We start from the raw sequence: 14,022 nt of genomic DNA, 5'->3' as shown, positions 1-14,022 counted from the left end.
AGCTGCATCATCGAGAGCATCCTGACCGGTTGCATCACTGCCTGGTATGGCAACTGCTCGGCATCTGACCGTAAGGCCCTACAGAGGGTAGTGCTTACGGTCCAGTACATCACTGGGGCCAAAAAACATTGAAATATTCCATTGTCTCTGTCAGGTCCGCATTGGGTAGACATCAATAGGAAAAATAGGAAATTACTATGAGATAATTAAATGTTTCAGTTGTGTATATAACTATATCATTTTTCATTCTTGAAAGTCATCAGATCCTCTCTGCTCAGGCAATAGCAGCCAAACAGTCGGTGTACTCCCGATACTTCTCTGTCTTTAGTCATCCTATTTCAATAGGCTAGCTGCAGAGATCATTTTACTAATGCATACTTCCACAAACTGTCTCTATCCCTCTCTCTTGTTGTTGTGTTGTGTACATTCCTTTCTCATGCGGTCCATGCGGTTTGTGTGTATCTAACGTAGCAGGCGTAAAAGTATATCCATCGCTGTCCGAGACGGAATAAAGTGAGACTGACTAACAAAATCAGAGGGGACCCCCCCCCCGGCTGGTAATTCAACCATTATAATGACTTTAGATAGCTGGCCGCTAAACTAACTAAGCAGAATGTTAGCTGACACGTTAGCTGACATGGGCTAATTCACTATCAGTGACTGACTTAACAAGAGGAAAACAGCTGATGCACAATCAAATTCTGAAAATGCACCTTGTGTATTCTATTATTCTAATCTTCCTCCTGACAGTTAACACTGACTGGTGGGAAAGTGTTTCGCTGCATCTATTCAACCTCGACTGAAAATGCTCTATTCAATCTGTATCACTGAAGCGTTACAGATAGTGAGCTTGAAATTAAAGGATATTCCCTATTGAGCCGGCAAGTCTCATTTTTTACATTTCAATCATGCTGTAAGGCAAAATGGATTGAACCCGAGCCCTGAATGTCAGTCTCAAACATCTGTAGGCTGCAATACTTGGCTGTGGTCCTGGCCAAAATAGCTCCAATCACAGAACCAGTTTTTTCAGCTCCTTTGTGTCCTGTTTTCCTCTGTGTCCTGTTCTACTCTGTGTTCTGTTCTACTCTGTGTCCTGTTCTACTCTGTGTTCTGTTCCTCTGTGTCCTGTTCTCCTCTGTGTCCTGTTCTACTCTGTGTCCTGTTCTACTCTGTGTCCTGTTCTACTCTGTGTCCTGTTCTACTCTGTGTTCTGTTCTACTCTGTGTTCTGTTCTACTCTGTGTCCTGTTCTACTCTGTGTTCGGTTCCTCTGTGTCCTGTTCTCCTCTGTGTCCTGTTCTACTCTGTGTCCTGTTCTACTCTGTGTCCTGTTCTACTCTGTGTTCTGTTCTACTCTGTGTTCTGTTCTACTCTGTGTCCTGTTCTACTCTGTGTCCTGTTCTCCTCTGTGTATTGTTCTCCTCTGTGTTCTGTTCTCCTCTGTGTTCTGTTCTCCTCTGTGTATTGTTCTCCTCTTTGTATCGTTCTCTCACACTCTACATATTTAATTTGGTTCCAACAAAGAGAGCAGGAGCAGAGTCCATCACAAAGCTCTCTGAACACAGCCCTGTGTCTCCTCGCAGACACCACACACAGCCTTGACTGTTTCAACGCTGGGCCACAGTAAAGAGTCGGAGCTGAGCCTGTGCCCTAAGGTGAAATGAGGCAACAGACACAGAGAGAAAGGCCTCAATTGTCTCTCCAAGGACAGGAAAAGGTTGAGAGAACTTTCATCAAACACATGACAATACAAAGCGTGCTGCTCTCCCCACTACTATCATACTGTACTAGTGGAGGAATGGTACATGTCCCCATGGCTCTGAAACATCCATGACCTGATAGTTCAAAGCCACTAGTGGACCTTTGGACCCACTCCATCTCTCTCTCCTCTCTCTCTCTCTCTGAGCCACTGGACAAAGGCTTTGTTCATCCCCCACCATCTTTGTTGGTGATAAAGGAAGAAACTGGAGCATTGTTCCTTGGAGATGTGCTGTACGTCAGGCATTGTAGCAGCTCTCGTGAGAGAAGCATGGCTACAGACTTTGGACCCTCATTAGGCCTTATGAAGGGACACAAGGCATCATTGATTATTTAACAGTAATCTCCTCTGACGTGGTCTCGCTGTGATGAGCCAAGTTCTACCTTTGGTGTGGCATGATACTCGTGTTTTCGCTTAGTTTTCTCTGGTCACATTTAGCACAGCAGTGAAGCCTAGTTCCAATCGGGTCCCTTTCTGAATGGATACCTGTCTTAACAGTGACAAAAAATACAACATTCCATTATAAGATATTCTTTCCTTTATTACAGTATATGCATGCCATACATTATAATAGTAATTTAATAGAGATTGTGGTTTACAACACATTTACAGTATGTTTCTTTGTAGCAAATACAATGTTTTAGATCCAAGGCAAGAAATACAGATACAATATTATAGATTTCAAAGCACTTTGTTTCCAAGCAAACCTACTTTAGAAGTCACCTTCCGCTCACAACAGCACACTAAAATCAGTAACCTATATTATTACCTCCCCTGAACAAGAGAGCGAAATGAGATCATGTCATCAAATACCTTGAATATACTGTACGTCCACCAACAACTCATTAAACACATTCTTATCTGTAAGTAACAGAACACAATAGTAGTTTCTAATATTTGAACAACCCATTAAATTGGCAGCTGACACAAAATACTGATGATTTGTATTTCATGCATGGTGGTCCCATGTACACTATGAATGTTATTATGAGAGGAATTATAACCAATAAGTACGATTTCATGAATGCTGCCAACATGTACATGTCCCCGAGTTTCGGTGTTTTATACTCCGAGAATGTCAATTCTGTCATTATTAACAGCAATTCCGTTTATGCTCAGATTTTTGGGTATACATTTAATGTATGCTTTGGGATATAGGGACTGATTTCTGCAACCCCTCTTTTGTCTTGTGTGTTTTTAAGTCTCAGGCTGGAGTGAGTGGTCACTGAGACTCCTCCAGTGCCTGTGCACCCAACCCCTCCTTTGTCTTGTGTGTTTTTAAGTCTCAGGCTGGAGTGAGTGGTCACTGAGACTCCTCCAGTGCCTGTGCACCCAACCCCTCCTTTTTCTTGTGTGTTTTTAAGTCTCAGGCTGGAGTGAGTGGTCACTGAGACTCCTCCAGTGCCTGTGCACCCAACCCCTCCGCTCTGGATCGTCCTATAAAGCTCTCTTCTCATACAAAGCTTTCTTCCATGTTGGAGCACAGCAGGAAAGAGTCCACCAGTCTGGGCTTGATCAGCTGCTGGTGGTCGGTGGCCTCGATGCTGTCTGGACACCCTGCTGCCAGCCTCCTCAGGGCAGCCTGCAGAGCATAGGGAGAGGGGTGGATCAGTGAAGACGCTCAACACCTATTTAATCGACTGCACTGTAGCGTATGACATAGCACAGAATAAACCAATATTGATCACTATAGATATAGATCAATATAGTCTACAAATCGAGATATAGCTGATTATCAGATATAAGTCCTTCAGCTATTTATTGATGGGCTGAGGTTTGACTGACACTGTGCAGTTCATGACTGCTTCAGTATTCTGTGTTACAGTACAACTGAGAGGGAGCATGGCAGTATGAAACAAGACAACAGTTCTACTCCAGCAGGGGAATGTCAAATATTTACTACATATTAGTTAACAAAATGTTCTCTGGAAGCCAACCCCCTTTGAAGGCTGGTTCAACACTGACAAAATCTCCATTATAACCTCTGGCAATAGTGATAAAAAATCATCCTATTCAATGTACTTAAGTATAACAAGCAGTGTAAAACAGTGAAGGAGAGAGCCCTTATGTGCAAGAACCGTCCAGCAATATTCATTAAGCCTCTGACTCTTTCACACCAGTCTAAAGAGCTCTTTATCTAGCCTGTGATCTGGCCTGTGATCTGGCCTGTGATCTGGCCTGTGATCTGGCCTTATCAATTGTGTGAAATTATCAAACGTGTGAAATGTTTCAACAAAACCTGCTTCCTTATATAGTGGGATCTCCTTACGTTGAGAAGACTGGTTCAGATCAAGGACTGCTGTCTTTTTGTCCCATGGATATAAACCTCTCTTTAAGTTATTAGACACACTTATGCACTGGGAAAAAATGACTTCACAGACTGTCGCCCATGTTTGTGGGAAACATATTATTTACATTTTTGGTTCACATTCAAACACATTCTCAGAAATGTAACTATTGTACAAAGACAACCATACAAACACTTATTTAAATATACCTACCAGGCATGCAACTAGTACAGAGTCACTGTTGTTCCGCTCCGCTGGTGAGCGACACAGTTCGATTAGTCGAGGGACAGCTGGAGAAATGGAAGACCATGGTCAGTTTAGAAATTGTGTTGTCGATTGACCTGCACAAAGTTCCTATCATAGGAGGCTGCTGAGAGGAGGACGGCTCATAACAATGTCTGGAATGGAGTCAATGGAATGGTATCAAACACATGGAAACCATGTATTTGGTTGAGTTCGATTACCATTCCATTAAATCCATTAAAGCCAATACTATGAGCCTGCTTCCCCAATTAATGTGCCACCAACCTCCTGTAGTTCCTATAACTACTGTGATTACGAAGAGTAAAAAAGGGTTGAAAAGTATGGGGACTGGTTTGACCTGAGAGGGCCTCTACCTTGCAGCTGGATGGCTGTTTGGGCTATGTCCGGGTCTCTGCTCAGACGGGCCAGTGTGACAGCGGCTTTCTGCTGGACCCTCTCGCACGCGGCGCCCTCCGATGGACTAGAGGAGGATGGCTTCTCACCCAGCAGCTGGAGCAGTCTCTCAACACCTAGCAGACACAACACACAACACAGACAGACAGAGGAAATAGACACATCACACACAGACAGACAGAGGAAATAGACACATCACACAGACAGAGGAAGTAGACACACCACACACAGACAGACAGAGGATGTAGACAACAACACAGAGACAGACAGAGGAAATAGACACATCACACAGACAGACAGAGGAAATAGACACAACACACACAGACAGACAGAGGAAGTAGACACATCACACACAGACAGACAGAGGAAGTAGACTCAACACACACAGACAGACAGAGGAAGTAGACTCAACACACACAGACAGACAGAGGAAGTAGACACATCACACACAGACAGACAGAGGACGTAGACAACAACACAAAGACAGACAGAGGAAGTAGACACAACACACACAGGGAGACAGAGGAAGTAGACTCAACACACACAGACAGAGGACATAGACAACAACACACAGACAGACAGAAGACGTAGACACATCACACACAGACAGACAGAGGAAGTAGACTCAACACACACAGACAGAGGACGTAGACAGCAACACACAGACAGAGGAAGTAGACACAACACACAGACATACAGAGGACGTAGACAACAACACACAGACAGACAGAGAAAGTAGACACATCACACACAGACAGACAGAGGAAGTAGACTCAACACACACAGACAGACAGAGGAAATAGACACATTACACACAGACAGACAGAGGATGTAGACAACAACACAAAGACAGACAGAGGAAGTAAACACAACACACACAGACAGACAGAGGAAGTAGACTCAACACACACAGACAGACAGAGGAAATAGACACATTACACACAGACAGACAGAGGAAATAGACACAACACACACAGACAGACAGAGGATGTAGACAACAACACAGAGACAGACAGAGGAAGTAGACACAACACACACAGACAGACAGAGGAAATAGACACAACACACAGACAGACAGAGGAAGTAGACACATTACACACAGGCAGACAGAGGACGTAGACACAACACAAAGACAGACAGACAGAGGAAGTAGACACAACACACAGACAGACAGAGGAAGTAGACACAACACACAGACAGACAGAGGAAGTAGACACAACACACACAGACAGACAGAGGAAGTAGACACAACACACAGACAGACAGAGGAAGTAGACACAACACACTCAGACAGACAGAGGAAATAGACACATTACACACAGGCAGACAGAGGACGTAGACACAACACAAAGACAGACAGACAGAGGAAGTAGACACAACACACAGACAGACAGAGGAAGTAGACAACAACACAAAGACAGAAAGAGGAAGTAGACACAACACACACACAGACAGAGGACGTGGACACATCACACACAGACAGAGGATGTAGACAACAACACAAAGACAGACAGACAGAGGAAGTAGACTCAACACACAGAGACAGACAGAGGAAGTAGACACATCACACACAGACAGACAGAGGAAGTAGATTCAACACACACAGACAGACAGAGGAAATAGACACATTACACACAGACAGACAGAGGATGTAGACAACAACACAAAGACAGATAGAGGAAGTAGACACAACACACACAGACAGACAGAGGAAGTAGACACAACACACAGACAGACAGAGGAAGTAGACACAACACACAGACAGACAGAGGAAGTAGACACATCACACAGACAGACAGAGGAAGTAGACACAACACACAGACAGACAGAGGAAGTAGACACAACACACAGACAGACAGAGGAAGTAGACACAACACACTCAGACAGACAGAGGAAATAGACACATTACACACAGGCAGACAGAGGACGTAGACACAACACAAAGACAGACAGACAGAGGAAGTAGACACAACACACAGACAGACAGAGGAAGTAGACAACAACACAAAGACAGAAAGAGGAAGTAGACACAACACACACACAGACAGAGGACGTGGACACATCACACACAGACAGAGGATGTAGACAACAACACAAAGACAGACAGACAGAGGAAGTAGACTCAACACACAGAGACAGACAGAGGAAGTAGACACATCACACACAGACAGACAGAGGAAGTAGATTCAACACACACAGACAGACAGAGGAAATAGACACATTACACACAGACAGACAGAGGATGTAGACAACAACACAAAGACAGATAGAGGAAGTAGACACAACACACACAGACAGACAGAGGAAGTAGACACAACACACAGACAGACAGAGGAAGTAGACACAACACACAGACAGACAGAGGAAGTAGACACATCACACAGACAGACAGAGGAAGTAGACACATCACACACAGACAGACAGAGGAAGTGGACACAACACACAGACAGACAGAGGAAGTAGACACATCACACACAGACAGACAGAGGACGTAGACAACAACACAAAGACAGACAGAGGAAGTAGACACAACACACAGACAGACAGAGGAAGTAGACACATCACACACAGACAGACAGAGGACGTAGACAACAACACAAAGACAGACAGAGGAAGTAGACACAACACACACAGACAGACAGAGGAAGTAGACACAACACACAGACAGACAGAGGAAGTAGACACATCACACACAGACAGACAGAGGAAGTAGACACATCACACAGACAGACAGAGGAAGTAGACTCAACACACACAGACAGAGGACGTAGACAACAACACACAGACAGACAGAGGAAGTAGACACAACACACACAGGCAGACAGACAGACAGACAGAGGAAGTAGACGCATCACACACAGACAGAGGACATAGACAACAACACACAGACAGACAGAGGAAGTAGACACAACACACAGACAGACAGAGGAAGAAGACACAACACACAGACAAACAGAGGACGAGAGAAACAGGAGAAAAAGACAAATCAAACATGGAGTCAGGGGCTTTAATACACAACATCAACAAGAAAGAGTCAGGGGACAGAGACTAAGAGGGTTGAGGAAGCAGGCAACATGGCAGAAATGTGGGTTTACGTTGTCATCTTGAGGATTTTAAGAGAATTGCAATAAAAAAGAAATATCTGATTGTCATCTCTCTGTTAACTCCCTCCTTTGATATTAATCAATGTCTCTGTCATGCCCAGCGAATACATGTGTGGAGATATTTAACATGATGTTAGTCTCATTCACATACATCAAATACTGGTAAAAACAGGTTTTTGCGTACCTTTCTCTTGCAGGATTTCAGGTGCAGACTGCTCCAAAACAGAGAGGTTTGCCAAGATGGTAACCACCTAAACGGACCACAGTCAACAGGGCATACCAGAGATTTGACAACACTCAACCCATTTTAGCATGCCTCCTTGTAAAATATGACAGTGCTGGGCATGAATTACTCAAATTCTACAGTACTTTGACTTATGGTAAATCTGTTCTTATGGGATGCCCTCTTAGGAAATTAGGAAGATATGGCAGGTGTATACACATGAAGGTGTTTACATACAGTGGGGCAAAAAAGTATTTAGTCAGCCACCAATTGTGCAAGTTCTCCCACTTAAAAAGATGAGAGAGGCCTGTAATTTTCATCATAGGTACACTTCAACTATGACAGACAAAATGAGAAAAGAAAATCCAGAAATCACATTGTAGGATTTTTTATGAATTTATTTGCAAATTATGGTGGAAAATAAGTATTTGGTCACATACAAACAAGCAAGATTTATTTCTCTCACAGACCTGTAAAGAGGCTCCTCTGTCCTCCACTCGTTACCTGTATTAATGGCACCTGTTTGAACTTGTTATCAGTATAAAAGACACCTGTCCACAACCTCAAACAGTCACACTCCAAACTCCACTATGGCCAAGACCAAAGAGCTGTCAAAGGACACCAGAAACAAAATTGGAGAACTGCACCAGGCTGGGAAGACTGAATCTGCAATAGCTTGGTTTGAAGAAATCAACTGTGGGAGCAATTATTAGGAAATGGAAGACATACAAGACCACTGATAATCTCCCTCGATCTGGGGCTCCACGCAAGATCTCACCCCGTGGGGTCAAAATGATCACAAGAACGGTGAGCAAAAATCCCAGATCCACACGGGGGGACCTAGTAAATGACCTGCATTGAGCTGGGACCAAAGTAACAAAGCCTACCATCAGTAACACACTACGCCGCCAGGGACTCAAATACTGCAGTGCCAGACGTGTCCCCCTGCTTAAGCCAGTACATGTCCAGGCCCGTCTGAAGTTTGCTAGAGAGCATTTGGATGATCCAGAAGAAGATTGGGAGAATGTCATATGGTCAGATGAAACCAAAATATAACTTTTTGGTAAAAACTCAACTCGTCGTGTTTGGAGGACAAAGAATGCTGAGTTGCATCCAAAGGGGCTGTTTTTCTGCAAAGGGACCAGGACGACTGATCCGTGTAAAGGAAAGAATGAATGGGGCCATGTATGTATTTGAGTGAAAACCTCCTTCCATCAGCAAGGGCATTGAAGATGAAAAATGGCTGGGTCTTTCAGCATGACAATGATCCCAAACACACCGCCCGGGCAACGAAGGAGTGGCTTCGTAAGAAGCATTTCAAGGTCCTGGAGTGGCCTAGCCAGTCTCGAGATCTCAGCCCCATAGAAAATCTTTGGAGGGAGTTGAAAGTCCGTGTTGCCCAGCAACAGCCCCAAAACATCACTGCTCTAGAGGAGATCTTTATGGAGGAAGGGGCCAAAATACCAGCAACAGTGTGTGAAAACCTTGTGAAGACTTACAGAAAACGTTTGACCTCTGTCATTGCCAACAAAGGGTATATAACAAAGTATTGAGATAAACTTTTGTTATTGACCAAATACTTATTTTCCACCATAATTTGCAAATAAATTCATTAAAAATCCTACAATGTGATTTTCTGGAATTTTCTTTCTCATTTTGTCTGTCATAGTTGAAGTGTACCTATGATGAAAATTACAGGCCTCTCTCATCTTTTTAAGTTGGAGAACTTGCACAATTGGTGGATGACTAAATACTTTTTTGCCCCACTGTACATATGTGACAGGGTAGGTCCCCTCCCTCTCCCGCGAGCAGCATTTTTAACCAATCACTCTACTGAAACCATGGTCTTGGATTTGCAATAATCTACATATAGATCAGCATGTTCTCTACCTGGTCTTTAGAGTAGGGAGTATCAACTCTCTGGCGGTCTTTGCATGCCTGTAGGAGGATGTGGATGGCGTTGAGCTGGAGGAGGATCTCACAGGCCATGCTGTCGAAGAATGTGATGTTGGCAAGAGCAGCAGATGCCAGGAGGAAGACCTCACCACAGGAGGCACTCCCACACAACTCTGGAGGAAACACACAAACCTTCATCTTCAAAAATCACCTTGACCTCATGGACCTTACATTCATAGCTCCACCTTTGAATTTGAGTGGTTACATTTTCTGCATCCCCATCCCAAAACTAAGTGAAGGAGCTGCCCGTTCTCTTGTTTTTCCTTTAAAGTGTTTCAGAATGAACAGACTGATCTAGCCACATCAAAGCCCTGCAGTACAGCATCCATGCACTCACTGATGAGAGCGGTGACAATGTCCTCCATGCTCTCCAGGAAGCTGCCCAGGTGCTGGGTGGAGGTGTGGTGGGGTGAGGTGATCTGGGCCACCACGGCCGCTGCCTCTGCCCTCGCCGACTCAGCTCTGTTCTCATCGGTCAGGATGTCCGCCAAGCACAGGATCCCATCCACCTGTAAGACGGGTGACGCATATGCATAGCAGACAATGACAAGCACATTCTGTTATGTCGAATCCTCTAATACTAAACATAAAGATAATACACAAGGCAGTTAACCCACTGTTCCCCGGGAGCCGAAGACGTGGATGTCGATTAAGGCAGCCCCCCTGCACCTCTCTGATTCAGAGGGGTTGGGTTAAATGCGGAAGACGCATTCAGTTGAATGCATTCAGTTGTACAACTGATTAGGTATCCCCTTTTCCCTTTCCTCTCCACCAGGTTACGCACACACACACACACACACACACACACACACACACACACACACACACACACACACACACACACACACACACACACACACACACACACACACACACACACACACACACACACACATCCCACATATGATAACCACATATGATGTAACAAGCCCCGAGAATCTCATTGGATTGATAGCTGCCTTTGATTCATCTAAGAATCCCTATATAGTAGGCTCTATTTTTAGGCGGTCCAGACAGGTAGTTAAGTGTCCTGGGTTGTGTCCAGCTCATCCCTGGTTAAGTGTCCGGGGTCCACCCTGGTTAAGTGTCCGGGGTCCACCCTGGTTAAGTGTCCGGTGCCAACCCGGTTGAGACTTAGCAGCCCTGCCCATAAAGCAATCACGATTAAACGACACCACTCCAATGTTACGGCCATCTCGCTCTGGGGCTGAGGGCTCACAGGGCTCACAGGGCTCACAGGGCTCACAGAGCTCACAGGGCTCACAGGGCTCACAGGGCTCACAGGGCTCACAGATCTCGCCTGCCATTTCCCCGACACGTGCACATCAGGTTTGGGGGAATGTGATTCACATATCTCTCAAAATTGTCACCTCATTGGTGCAGACCTAATGTCGTTGTCTCCTAATATAGTTTAGTGAAACAGGAGTATTCCAATAAAATCTGATTTGATAACGTTAGAAAAAGGGTTGGGCTTGGCGATTTTTTAAAATAGTCACTATGGGGGAAAAAGTGTGGATGTTCACCCCCCTCCTGCTGCTTTTATCTGAATTCGAATTGGACATCGTTTGAGATGGTCGAGAAGTGTGTGTGTCTGTGTCTCTCTGTGTGTGTGTGTGTGTCTGTGTCTCTGTGTGTGTCTGTGTCTCTGTGAGTGAGTGTGAGTGTGAGTGTGTGTGTGTGTGTGTGTGTGTGTGTGTGTGTGTGTGTGTGTATGTGTGTGTGTGTGTGTGTGTGTGTGTGTGTGTGTGTGTGTTTGTGTGTGTGTGTGTGTGTGTGTGTGTGTGTGTGTGAGTGAGAGAGAGTGAGAGTGTGTGAGAGAGATGTCTATACAGTGAACTTTTTCATCCAGGTTTGGAAATATAATATATTTATCCACATGGTGGCAATGTTGCGCAGACAAAATTCTGGTGCACTTCCCACTACTATAACAAACAGTACCTTAGAGACCTTGCATCTTTGAGCAGTAGTGCCGGTGACCCGGCAAATATACTGTGAATAAAACTAAACCTTTTATTAATATGAGCAATTTTTTTTACCTCAAAACAGAACCTGTCTAACTCTACCTTTTGAAGGATTTGACGGTCAAGTCTGTAATGGAAGCGACCAGTGTTAAAATACAGAGCACCCAAACAGAAAAACGTTGCAATAATTGTCACTTTTAGCTTTTTTGTCTCTCTGTGAAAACGTCTACAAAAAACTTTCAACGTGAGTAGAATTGTTTCGAGTGAGCTCATACAAAGTATCCATCCTAGACACACCTGTCAGAGACATTTCCTGTAGAACATCACTATGAGCTTGATGATAGGACAACTCCGTATTCCTGTCTCCTAATACTTCACCAGCGTGCCGGCACGGCCCATCGAAGCGGAACAATCCCCTCTTCCGCCCACCTCTCCCGTCCCTCTTCCCGAAATATGCTGCACTGAGATGAACTTCTCATTCATATCTTTCCCCCGGTCTACTCCGGATGTCTTCCAAAATGTATTACTAATCGTGTGGAAGAAGACACTTACTTGGCTCGACTACTTGTGCCTTTTAGAGTGCAGTAGACACGACCACGGAGGTTCAACTTAATCATGATCTTACTGTTTTAACCACAAGCCCCAACAGAAGTAAACAAGCTGTTTCCCACCAATTATTATTATATTTTGTGTTTACCTTTATTTAACTTGGCAAGTCAGTTAAGAAAAAAGTCTTATTTTCAATGACGGCCTAGGAACAGTGGGTTAACTGGCCTAGGAACAGTGGGTTAACTGCCTTGTCCAGGGGCAGAATGACAGATTTTTACCTTGTCAGCTCCAGGATTTAATCTTGCAGCCTTTCGGTTACTAGTCCAACGGTCTAACCACTAGGCTACCTGCCACAATGAAACACAAGGAGTGAATCATTCCCTTTCCTCCATCACTCGACAACTGCAACAGGTGTGGTTGTCGTGGCCGAGCGATGGCTCATGTTCAGTTTGTGGCATCCACTTCAGCGACAGTTCCCCCTTCCTGGAGGATCTAATCTGGGGCCGATTGTCATTGCTATGCTGTCTGGCGTATCTACACCTGACTGACTCCGTTCTCCAAGCTGCTCTTTGAACAGACACAGATGCCGGTGTGGCATCATTAATCAGTGAATGGGGTTGTACTTAACTTTCATGGGTGGAGATGCTTTGTGGTTTTTGTTTGTTCTCAAAAAGAAGAAAAAACACACAGAAAGATTCTGTTTCTATCGGCCTACTGAAGCACAAGACTCTGTTTCTATAGGCCCTACTGAAGCCCAAGACTCTGTTTATATCCCCCTACTGAAGCACAATACTCTGTTTATATAGGTCTACTCAAGCACAAGACTCTGTTTCTATCGGCCTACTGAAGCACAAGACTCTGTTTATATCCCCCTACTGAAGCACAAGACTCTGTTTCTATCGGCCTACTGAAGCACAAGACTCTGTTTATATCGGCCTACTGAAGCACAAGACTCTGTTTATATCCCCCTACTGAAGCACACGACTCTGTTTCTATAGGCCTACTGAAGCACAAGACTCTGTTTCTATAGGCCTACTGAAGCACAAGACTCTGTTTCTATCGGCCTACTGAAGCACAATACTGTTTATATAGGCCCTACTGAAGCACAAGACTCTGTTTATATCCCCCTACTGAAGCACAATACTCTGTTTATATAGGTCTACTCAAGCACAAGACTCTGTTTCTATCGGCCTACTGAAGCACAAGACTCTGTTTCTATCGGCCTACTGAAGCACAAGACTCTGTTTATAACCCCCTACTGAAGCACAAGACTCTGTTTATATAGGCCTACTGAAGCACAAGACTCTGTTTCTATAGGCCTACTGAAGCACAAGTCTCTGTTTCTATCGGCCTACTGGAGCACAAGACTCTGTTTCTATCGGCCTACTGAAGCACAAGACTCTGTTTCTATCGGCCTACTGAAGCACAAGACTCTGTTTCTATAGGCCTACTGAAGCACAAGACTCTGTTTCTATCGGCCTACTGAAGCACAAGACTCTGTTTATATCCCCCTACTGAAGCACAAG

The 14,022-nt window shown here is 44.6% G+C and overlaps 1 protein-coding gene across 2 annotated transcripts in view; it reads right to left on the bottom strand.

Moving 5' to 3' along the window:
* Positions 1-2,285: 2,285 nt before the first annotated feature.
* Positions 2,286-14,022, bottom strand: part of LOC115144776 (protein inscuteable homolog) — a 99,080-nt gene continuing 87,343 nt past the window's right edge. For both annotated transcript variants that reach the window (XM_065002983.1, XM_065002984.1), the window contains exons 8-13: positions 10,324-10,495; positions 9,921-10,099; positions 7,992-8,058; positions 4,664-4,819; positions 4,260-4,336; positions 2,286-3,340 (exon numbers count right to left, since the gene is read on the bottom strand). In XM_065002983.1, coding sequence (XP_064859055.1) covers positions 3,212-3,340; positions 4,260-4,336; positions 4,664-4,819; positions 7,992-8,058; positions 9,921-10,099; positions 10,324-10,495 — 780 coding nt within the window. In that variant the 3' untranslated portion in view covers positions 2,286-3,211. The remainder of the gene's footprint in view (positions 3,341-4,259; positions 4,337-4,663; positions 4,820-7,991; positions 8,059-9,920; positions 10,100-10,323; positions 10,496-14,022) is intronic.

The sequence above is a fragment of the Oncorhynchus nerka genome, linkage group LG17, assembly GCF_034236695.1.
Source record: "Oncorhynchus nerka isolate Pitt River linkage group LG17, Oner_Uvic_2.0, whole genome shotgun sequence".
Classification (NCBI taxonomy): domain Eukaryota; kingdom Metazoa; phylum Chordata; class Actinopteri; order Salmoniformes; family Salmonidae; genus Oncorhynchus; species Oncorhynchus nerka.
This window is presented reverse-complemented; position numbering and strand designations above follow the sequence as displayed.